This window comes from Piliocolobus tephrosceles, chromosome 5 (assembly GCF_002776525.5).
Source record: "Piliocolobus tephrosceles isolate RC106 chromosome 5, ASM277652v3, whole genome shotgun sequence".
In the NCBI taxonomy this organism is placed as follows: domain Eukaryota; kingdom Metazoa; phylum Chordata; class Mammalia; order Primates; family Cercopithecidae; genus Piliocolobus; species Piliocolobus tephrosceles.
In genome coordinates this window covers 82,480,415-82,491,370 of record NC_045438.1, presented here as the reverse complement: position 1 = coordinate 82,491,370, position 10,956 = coordinate 82,480,415, and the positions used below count along the sequence as shown (strand labels likewise).

At 44.2% G+C, this 10,956-nt stretch overlaps 1 protein-coding gene across 9 annotated transcripts in view; it reads left to right on the top strand.

Annotated features, from left to right (window-relative positions):
- Positions 1 to 10,956, top strand: part of CASP8AP2 (caspase 8 associated protein 2) — a 46,093-nt gene that overhangs the window by 6,895 nt on the left and 28,242 nt on the right. For 8 of the 9 annotated variants that reach the window (XR_002730207.1, XR_002730206.1, XM_023205305.2 and 5 more), the window contains exon 2: positions 10,665 to 10,747. The exons of the other annotated variant lie outside the window; for it this stretch is intronic. Coding sequence is in view for 6 of the 8 variants with exons in the window: in XM_023205305.2 (XP_023061073.1) it covers positions 10,693 to 10,747 (55 nt within the window). In the remaining 2 variants the exon portion in view is untranslated. The remainder of the gene's footprint in view (positions 1 to 10,664; positions 10,748 to 10,956) is intronic. 9 annotated transcript variants of the gene reach the window in all.

The following is a 10,956-nucleotide window of genomic DNA, read 5'->3' as shown; positions in this document are numbered from 1 at the left end:
TTATTTATTTATTTATTTATTTATTTATTTATTTATTTATTTATTTATTTAGAGATAGTCTTGTTCTGTTGCCCAGGCTGGAGTGCAGTGGGACAATCTCGGCTCACTTCAACCTCTGCCTTCCCCATGCTCTAGCAATTCTTGTGCCTGAGCCTCCTAAGTAGCTGGGATTACTGGTGCGCATCAGCATACCTGGCTAATTTTTTTTATTTTTCGTAGAGAGACGGTTTTACCATGTTAGCCAGCCTGGTCTTGAACTTCTGACCTCACATCTGTCCGCCTGCCTAGGCTTCCCAGAGTGCTGGGATTTAGGCATGAGCCACCACACTTGGTTGCTAATTGTTTTTTGTTTGTTTGTTTGTTTTGAGACAGTCTCGCTCTGTCACCCAGGCTGGAATGCAGTGGCACAATCTCAGCTCACTACAACCTCCGCTCCCGGGTTCACGCCATTTTTCCATCTCAGACTCCCAAGCAGCTGGGACTACAGGCACCCACCACCACGCCTGGCTAATTTTGTTTCTGTATTTTCAGCAGAGACGGGGTTTCACCATGTTAGCCAGGATGGTCTCTATCTCCTGATCTCGTGATCCACCCGCCTCAGCCTCCCAAAGTGCTGGGATTACAGGCGTGAGCCACGGCACCCGGCCCACTAATTGGTTTGTTAATGTTAGACATCCTCACATTTTTGGGATACATCTCACTTGTCTGTAGTGCTTTTTTGTTTAATATCTTACTGGATTCAGTTGGTTGATTTTTTTTTTTTTTTTTTGCTACGGAGTCTCCCTCTGTTGCCCAGGCTGGAGAGTGGCGCAATCTTGGCTTGCTGCAACTTCTGCCTCCCAGGTTCAAGCTACTCTCCTGCCTCAGCCTCCTTAGTAGCTGGGATAACAGGTGTGCGCTACCATGCCCACCTAATTTTTGTGTTTTTAGTAGAGACGGGACTTCACCATGTTAACAAAGTTGGTCTTGAATTCCTGACGTCAAACAATCCAGCCACCTTGGCCTCCAAAAGTGCTGGGATGACAGGCCAATTTTTTTTTTTTTTGAGATGGAGTCTCGCTCTGTCACCCAGGCTGGAGTACAGTGGCGTGATCTTGGCTCACTGCAGCCTCAGCCTCCTGGGTTCACGCCATTCTCCCGCCTCAGACTCCCAAGTAGCTGGGATTACAGGCACCCGCCACCACGCCTGGCCAAATTTTTTGTATTTTTAGTAGAGACGGGGTTTCACTGTGTTAGCCAGGATGGCCTCAATCTTCTGACCTCGTGATCCGCCCACCTCAGCCTCCCAAAGTGCTGGGATTACAGGCGTGAGCCACCTTGCCTGGCCCCACCAGTTTTGAAATTAAGATTGTATTTGCCTCAAATAATTATTTGCTTATTCACAAATAGTTCTTTCTGTTGTCTGGAACAGATTAACCTTTCGTTATTGTTATTATTACTTTTAGAGACAGAGTCTCATTATGTTGCCCAGGCTGGTCTTGAACTGGGCTCAAATGATCCTCCGCCTGAGCCTCCCAAAGTGCTGGGATTACAAGCAGGAGCCACTGTGTCCGGCCTAATCGTTTTAAAATTTGTAGTGTTTTTGCTTTCTTTCTTTTTCCTGATTAGTTTTGCCATAGATATGCTTATTTCTCCTTTCACAGAACCAACTTTTATTTTTATTGATCTTTCTAGTGCTTGTTTGTTAGTTTTTGCTGGTTATATATATATATCTATAGTTCGTTTGTTTTTGAGACGGAGTCTCGCTCTGTCACCCAGGCTGGAATGCAATGGCACAATCTCAGCTCACTGCAACCTCCGCTTCCCGGGTTCACGCCATTCTCCTGCCTCAGCCTCCCAAGTAGCTGGGACTACAGGCGCCTACCACCATGTCCAGCTAATTTTGTTTTTGTATTTTTAGTAGAGATGGGGTTTCACCACGTTAGCCAGGATGGTCTCGATCTCCTGACCTCGTAATCCTCCCACCTCGGCTTCCCAAAGTGCTGGAATTACAGGCGTGAGCCACTGCACCCAGCCTTGCTTGTTATGTTTTTGTTTCTTTGGGTTTACTTTGTTCTTTTTCTAACTTCTTGAGGTGATTGATGGCCTCATTAATGTTTTGTCCTTTCTTCCTATACATTTAGTACTGTAACTTTGCCTTTAAAAGTACTATTTTGGTTTTATCCTATAAATTTTCTGTGTTGTATTCATTGTTACTCAGTTCTGTACTTTTTCCCAGTTTCCATTAGTATTTGTTCTTTGACCTATGTTTATTAATTTCCAAATGACCTGGGAAATTTGAAAGTGCATTGTTAACTTTGAATTTTATTGGGCTAGATGGAAGCATTTCTTTGATATTTGTGGAAACTTGCACTGCGGCTTGATACATAGACAATATTTATAAATGTGCTTACAAGTAGTGTAAGTTCTCTTAATTGTGGTATGCAGGGTTATAAAATTATCCGATCAGGCAGGGCGCGGTGGCTCAAGCCTGTAATCCCAGCACTTTGGGAGGCCGAGACGAGTGGATCACGAGGTCAGGAGATCGAGACCATCCTGGCTAACACTGTGAAACCCCGTCTCTACTAAAAAATACAAAAAAAAAAAAACCCGCCGGGCGAGGTGGTGGGCACCTGTAGTCCCAGCTACTCGGGAGGCTAAGGCAGGAGAATGGCGTAAACCCGGGGGGCGGAGCTTGCAGTGAGCTGAGATCTGGCCACTGCACTCCAGCCTCGGCGACAGAGCGAGACTCCATCTCAAAAAAAAAAAAAAAAATTATTGGATCAAACCTGTCAATTTTGTATTCAGAGCTATATGCTTAAATTTCTTTAACTGCTTGATCATTAGAGAAAATAATGTTAAAATCTCTATTGTAACAATTTGTTTTTTTGGTTTTTTGGTTTTTTTTGAGCAGAGAATCGCTCTGTTGCCTAAGCTGGATGGAGTACAATGGTGCGATCTTGGCTCACTGCAACCTCTGCCTCCTAGGTTCAAGTGAGTCTCCTGCCTCAGCCTCTAGAATAGCTGGCATTATAGACACCCACCACCACGCCCAGCTAATTTTTGTATTTTTAGTAGAGATGAGGTTTCACTTTGTTGGTCAGGCTGCTCTCGAACTCCTGACCTCAAGCAATCCACCGCCTCCATCCATCCCAAAGTGCTGGGATTACAGGCATGAGCCACTGCGCCCGCCCAATTGTGACTGAGTTTATATCAGTCAGGGTTCAGTCAGTAGACAAAAACCATGTAGTAATTTGAAAGGGAAAGTTTAGTATAAAGAATTATTGGCGGGGTTCCTTGACTCAGGCCTGTAATCCTAGCACTTTGGGAGTCCAAGGCAGGCGGACCACCTGAGGTCAGAAGTTGTAAGATCAGCCTGGCCAACATGGGGAAACCCCGTCTCTACTAAAATACAAAAATTAGCCAGGCATGATGGCGGGTGTCTGTAATCCCAGCTACTCCGGAGGCTGAGAGGAGAGAATTACTTGAATCCAGGAGACGGTGTTTTGCAGTGAGCCGAGATCGCGCCACCGCACTCCAGCCTGGGCGGCTGAGCGAGACTCTGTATCAAAAAGAGAAAGGCCAGGTGCAGTGGCTCACGCCTGTAATCCCAACACTTTGGGAGGCCGAGGCAGGCGATTCATGAGGTCAGGAGATCGAGACCATCCTGGCTAACGCAGTGAAACCCCATCTCTACACAAAAAATTAGCTAGGCGTGGTGGTGGGCGCCTGTAGTCCCACCTACTCGGGACGCTGAGGCAGGAGTGTGAACCCAGGAGGCGGAGCTTGCAGTGAGCCGAGATCGCACCACTGCACTCCAGCCTGGGAAACAGAGCAAGACTCCGTCTCAAAAAAAAAAAAAAAAAAAAAAATTATTGACAGGATTGAAGTAACTAGTAATTGTCTAGTAATACTTAAAGAATAACTGAAAAATATATAGGAATATCAGATATAGGGAGCAGCTATGACCTCTGGGGTTTTGATAGATCATCCAAAGAAGAGCTGTGTTCCTCACTCTAAGGATGGGATCCAGACCTCATGGAAAGAGCATTGCTGGTCAGCTGGACGGTGGAGACATTGCTTAGTGTTTTACTCTGTACTAAATCAGCCAGAGGAGGTGTATAGGGAAGCTCCTGGGTGCTAGAGGATCTATAAGTTGGAGAAGCTGCCCTCTCCGTGAACCTAGCAGGAGGAAGCCGTGTTCTGCAGGAACCAATCATAATAGGAACCTGATATACAGGAAGTGAGCCTGTGGAAAACCGCGCTGCAGGAACTGAATGCTGGGACAGCAGGTTCTGTAGGAGCCTTGCTAGCCAGATGCACCGAAACTAGGGAAAGAATCCGCGTTCCTCTTCCAGTGTTCCTCCACCATTCTGATAGGGTTTAACCTTGTGCCAGTTAGCAAAGGAGAAATATCTACAAGGCCTAGCTCCTTTATCACAGAAGTATGGATTTGGAATTGAGAGGCATAACTGTCACAGTCCCTTTAACTACTTTTTTCCTTTTCCTACAGCCTAGGAAGCTAAGAACCTTTAACTTTTTCATGTGTACACAGTGAGAAGCCACACACATATAACTTCTTTTGATGACTTCTCTATATTATTGTATATGTTCTCAGAAATTTTGAAGGACTATTAATGCATCATGTGATACAATTAAGAAATGAGCAGTTACTTCTTAAATTTATAAATAATCTTTTAGCCGGGCACAGTGGCTCAAGCCTGTAATCCCAGCACTTTGGGAGTCCGAGGCAGGTGGATCACGAGGTCAGGAGATCAAGACCATCCTGGCTAACACGGTGAAACCCCGTCTCTACTTAAAAATACAAAAAAATAAATAAATAAAATAGCCAGGCGTGGTGGTGGGCGCCTGTAGTCCCAGCTACCTGGGAGGCTGAGGCAGGAGAATGGCGTGAAGTGGGGAGGCGGAGCTTGCAGTGAGCAGAGATGCACCTCTGCACTCCAGCCTGGGCAGCAGAGCGAGACTCCGTCTCAAAAAATAAAAAATACCTTTGGTGGTGGGGACCTAGAATTAAGATGTGGAGATAATGATCTGACAAAAAATTTGGAGAAAACTTTAAGATAGATGGGGGCAAAAGATCCATTATTAGCTGGTCCGAAAGTAGTATTTTCTCAGTTGGCTATTCACAGTCAGTTACAGATCAAACTTCCTGTTCTATTCTTCCCCCCTTATTATTGCTCTTGACTAGTTGTTAAAAAAAAAAAAAGAGAGAGACCCAGGATTACCAGGTCTCTTAGATTTATATTTATTTCCAGGTTTAACTTACTAGGTCGAGTCTTCTTCTTTTTCTTCCTTTTTTTTTAATAATTATTTTTGAAACATGGTCTCTCTGTCGCCCTGGCTGGCATACAGTGGCATGATCACAGCTCACTGTAGCCTCCACCTCACAGGCTCAGGCAATCCTCCCATCTCAGCTACTGAAGTAGATAGTACTATAGGTGTGAACCACCATGCCTGGCTACTTTTTAAAAAAATTTATTTTGTTAAATAAAGATGGGGTCTCCCTATGTTGCCCAGGCTGGTCTCGAACTCCTGGGCTCAAGTGAACCTACCACCTTGACCTCCCAAAGTGCTAGGATTACAGTTGTGACTTTTTTGTTTGTTTTTCAAGACAGAGTCTTGCTCAGTCAGCCGGGCTGGAGTGCAGTGGCGCCATCTCAGCTCACTGCAATCTCCACCTCCCGGGTTCAAGCGATTTTCCTGCCTCAGCCTAGTTGGGATTACAGGCATGCCCCACCATGCCTGGCTAATTTTTGTATTCTTAGTAGATACGGGGTTTCACCATGTTGGCCAGGCTGGTCTCAAACTCTTGACCTTGTGATCCACCCACCTTGGCCTCCCAAAGTGCTGGGATTACAGGGATGAGCCACCGTGCCCAGCCTGTTTGTTTGTATTTTTTTTTGTCTCGATGTGGTTTTGCCATGTTGCCCAAGCTGGTCCCAAACGCCTAAGATCAAGCAGTCCTTCCACCTTACTCCCAAAGTGCTGAAATTACAGGTGTGAGTTACCACACTTTTTTTTTTTTTAAAGTAATACCTGTCATTAGTATAAACTAAAACTGTATGAAATAATAGTGCAGGGAAAGCTTTGATCTATTTGATCTCTTTAACCAAATCATTAGATTCTCCATTATTCTGAGAGGAAACCCCATGACTAATGCTCCTCTCTCCATGTGATAGCTTACAGCTACTACTAGATTTCTCGTTAGGAAACCTCTGAGTATCTGATTTCACCAGTTGGAATTTTGCTTTGAAGAGTCAGTTATGTTAGTTACCAAACGTGATTATGTTATTTGTGCTTTTTGTAATTGTGCAGGCTATTTTATAAGTTAATCAAATGAGCTAATTGAAACAAATGTTAGATTGAGGAATGTGAGGAATGGAGGAAAAAAGATAATACACCTTGATTTTATTTATCTCTTGTGGTAGAACCATGATCTTATCTTTGAATATGAATCCAATGATGAGAGTGTTGACATCTTTCTTGCATGAACTACACCCGTAAGACATTGCTCATGATTTTCAGTTTTTGTTTTGTCCTTGCTTGAGCCCAGGGAGGTTGCAGTGAGCTGTGATTGTGCCACTGCACTCCAGCCTGGGTGACAGAGGGAGACTCTGTCTTTTTAAAATAAAAAAAAGACAGAAAAACATAGACACTTTTTTTTTTTTTTCTTTTCTTTTTGAGACGGAGTCTCGCTCTGTCGCCCAGGCTGGAGTGCAGTGGCCGGATCTCAGCTCACTGCAAGCTCCGCCTCCCGGGTTTAAGCCGTTCTCCTGCCTCAGCCTCCCAAGTAGCTGGGACTACAGGCGCCCGCCTTGTCGCCCGGCTAGTTTTTTGTATTTTTTAGTAGAGACAGGGTTTTACCGTGTTAGTCAGGATGGTCTCGATCTGCTGACCTCGTGATCCGCCTGTCTTGGCCTCCCAAAGTGCTGGGATTACAGGTTTGAGCCACTGCGCCCGGCTAACTTAGATACTTTTTAATTGATCTGAGTTACAGACTAGATTTTCTCCCCTAGTACTTTGGATCATTTTTTCTGCACTTGATTTGACATGCAGGTGTGTGTGTGTGTGTGTGTTTTGCTACCTATCTTTCCATAGCATTCTGCCTAGTTTTCAGTAGAAAATAACTCCCTTTGGTAATGTGATCTTTCATCATGTTGTGATTTAGAAAAATGTGAAAATGGGCATAATTGGATTTGACAATAAATATACATTGGTAAGCTTTGAGAAAAACCCAGAATCGTATATAGAAAACCTTCCCCCAAACTAAGAGGGAGCCAGGAGACCAAAGAATGATTCAGACGAGTCCAGCTTGGTGAATAGATACATTTATTAGGACTAATAAGTTTATTTTTTACAAGGCACTCTGGATGGCAGCAGGACAACTTTAGAGATCCATGCTGCCCTTTTGTCTGTAAACTTTTTTTTTTTTTTTTTTTTTGAGACAGAGTCTTGCTCTGTCGCCCAGGCTGGAGTGCAGTGGCTTGATCTCAGCTCACTGCAAGCTCCGCCTCCCGGGTTCCTGCCATTCTCCTGCCTCAGCCTCCCGAGTAGCTGGGACTACAGGCGCCCGCCACCTCGCCCTGCTAGTTTTTTGTATTTTTTAGTAGAGACGGGGTTTCACCGTGTTATCCAGGATGGTCTCGATCTCCTGACCTGGTGATCCGCCCGTCTCGGCCTCCCAAAGTGCTGGGATTACAGGCTTGAGCCACCGCGCCCGGCCTGTAAACTGTTTTTAAGCTAACTTTCTGGCTCATTGCCTACTGTATTTAAGCGATGAGACTGTTTTTCTTGGTAGGTTCTCAAATACTCTCCGGAATGTTTGGGTTCTCAGGGGCACTGGCTCTTCAGTCTGGCACCATGGTCTTGGCTCATCTCTTGTCCTTCAGGATTCAGGCAGCAGACATACACCCTCCACTACATAAGCATATATCTCAATTGGTGGGAGCAGAAGTATGCAGGTGTAGGCTTGCTAATAATTTCATAGCCCCAAGTGGCCAGAGTGGCCATAGTTCAGTGGCCATAACCGTCATTCATTGGGTTTTACTGACAGATTAGAGGATGCCAGATAAGTTAGTGAAGAGAGGCCCGTGTTTTTTTTTTTTTTGAGACGGAATTTCACTTTCGTTGCCCAGGCTGGAGTGCAGTGGCACAATCTCGGCTCGCTGCAGCCTCCACCTTCTGGGTTCAAGTGATTCTCCTGCCTCAGCCTCCCAAGTAGCTGGGATTACAGGCACCTGCCACCACGCCCAGCTGATTTTTGTAGTTAGTAGAGACAAGGTTTCACCATGTTGGCCAGGCTGATCTTGAACTCCTAACCTCAGTTAATCTGCCATCTTCAGCCTCCCATAGTGCTGGGATTACAGGCGTGAGCCACTGCGATCCGGCCTGTTTTTGTTTTTTTACTGTTTTGGATTCTTATGTTGTTTCTAGTTTTACCATAAACAACACTAGTAACAGATTATTAGATGTGAAATTGTTAGGTCAGAGTATTGCACTTAAACATTTCATCAAATTTTTAATCAAATCAAAGCTGTTACCAAATTGCTTTCACAGATCTTTTACCAGAGTACACTTGAGAGAGCTGAGAGTACCTCTTTTCCCATACCTTTGTCAACCTAGTGTACTATCAAACTGTTAGTTATTTGCTTGTCTTACTATGTTATTGGTGAAAACATGTGTCAGGAGTCCCGAGCACCACCCCTAAGTTTGATGATTTTCCAGACTTATAGAGTTCACTATGTAGTTGTACTCACAGCTATGATTTATTACAATGAAAGGATGCAAAGCACAATCACCAAAGGGAAAAAAGGTCCATGGGGTAAAGTCTAGAGAAAACCACGTTAAAGTTCCCATGGTTTTGCTGCCAGTGGAGTCATGCCCTTAACTGTTTGTTCCCCCAGCAACTAGTGATAGCAGGTGTGAAATGTTGTCTACCTGGGAAGCATGTTGGAGACTTAGTGCCCAGGCTTTTTACTGGGTGCTGGTCACATAGGCCACCTCTGCCTGTCATGTACTAAAATTTTAAGACTCCCAGAAGGATACAGGTGTTTATGATAAACCAAATTGTTTATATGAACAGTTTAGGCACATCGAGCCACTTCTTATCGGTCTGGAAATTGTGGGAACCCTCCTGAAATTTGAGTTCTTAAACTCCAGCCAAGGGGCTATGCCAACACTTTCCTATACAACATGGCATATCTCATTGTTTTAATCTGTGTTTAGTGAAGTCAAACATCTTTTAGTTTCAAAAGCTTTGCTTTTTTTTTTTTTTTTTTTTTAATGATTTGTCTGTTTTTTGACCATTTTTCTATTTGGTTTAAGTGATTACCTTTTTTTGGTTATCAGTATTTCTTGTTAGTAGTAATATGTGTGTGTGTTTGTGTGTGCGTGTGTGTGTTGTGATAGTAGTGATGGTTCTTATTTTAGTGCAAAAGTTAATTTGGCCGGGTGCGGTGGCTCAGGCTTGTAATCCCAGCACTTTGGGAGGCTGAGGCCAGTTGTTCACCTGAGGTCGGGAGTTCGAGACCAGCCTGACCAACATGGAGAAACCCCATCTCTACTAAAAATACAAAATTAGTTGGGCATGATGATGCATGCCTGTAATCCCAGCTACTTGGGAGGCTGAGGCAGGAGAATTGCTTGAACCCGGGAGGTGGAGGTTGTGGTGAGTCAAGGTTGCACCATTGCACTCTAGCCTGGGCAACAAGAGCGAAACTCTGTCTAAAGAAAAAAAAAAGTTAATTTGTATTTTGGTCTGTTTTATAAAATTAGCATCATTTACTTTGTACATAGCTTAATGATATTAACAAATTTTTTCTTTTTTCTTGAGACAGGGTGTCACTCTGTCACCCAGGCTGCAGTGCAATGGCACTATCTCGGCTCACTGCAACCTTTGCCTGCCAGGCTCAAGTGATCCTCCTGTTTCAGCCCCCAAGTAGCTGGGACTACAGGCACAGGCTACTACACTCGGCTAATTTTTGTAATTTTTTGTAGAGATGGGGTTTCACCATGTTGCACAGGCTGGTCTCAAACTCCTGGGCTCAGGTGATCCACCTGACTTGACCTCCCAAAGTGCTGAGATTAGAGGCATAAGCCATCATGCCTAGCCATATTAACAAGTTTAAAATTTTTGTTTTATAGTTTTGACTTTTTACTAGAAAGTATTAGGCACTTTTTTTGATAACACAAATCTGCTTTTAATAATGGTAGAGAGAAAGGCCAGGCACGGGGGCTCACGCCTGTAATCCCAGCACTTTGGGAGTCTGAGGTGGGTGGATTGCTTAAGGCCAGGAGTTCAAGACCAGCCTGGCCAACATGGCAGACAGGCAAAACCCTGTTTCACTAAAATTACAAAAATTAGCCAGGCGTGGTGGTGCACTCCTGTAATCCCAGCTACTCTGTAATCCCAGCTACTCGGGAGGCTGAGGCACGAGAATCGCTTGAACCCAGAAGGCAGAGGTTGCAGTGAGCGGAGATCAAGCCACTGCACTCCATCTTGAACGACAGAGTGAGACTTTGTCTCCAAAAACAAAGAATGATAGAGAGTGAGCTTTTTCAATGTGTCCAAATTTGAAAATTGCTTTTTTTTTGAAGCTAGGTTTATTCTCTGAATTGTGAAGTTTATTTTAACAGTGGAAATTTTAAAATATTTAATACCATAGGTGGTGACTTTCAAAAGGAAATAGGACCATGGCAGCAGATGATGACAATGGTGATGGAACAAGTTTATTTGATGTCTTTTCTGGTAAGAGCTACTTTTAATTGCCTTTCTAATTTACTTTTTTGTTTTTTTGTTTTTTTTTTAATGAGACAGGGTCTCCCCCACTTGCCCAGGGTGGAGTGCAGTGGCGCCATCAATAGCTCACTATGACTTCAGACTTCGGAGCTCAAGGGATCCTCTCGCCTCAGCCACCTGAGTAGCTAGGACTACAGGCACATGCCACCATGGCCATC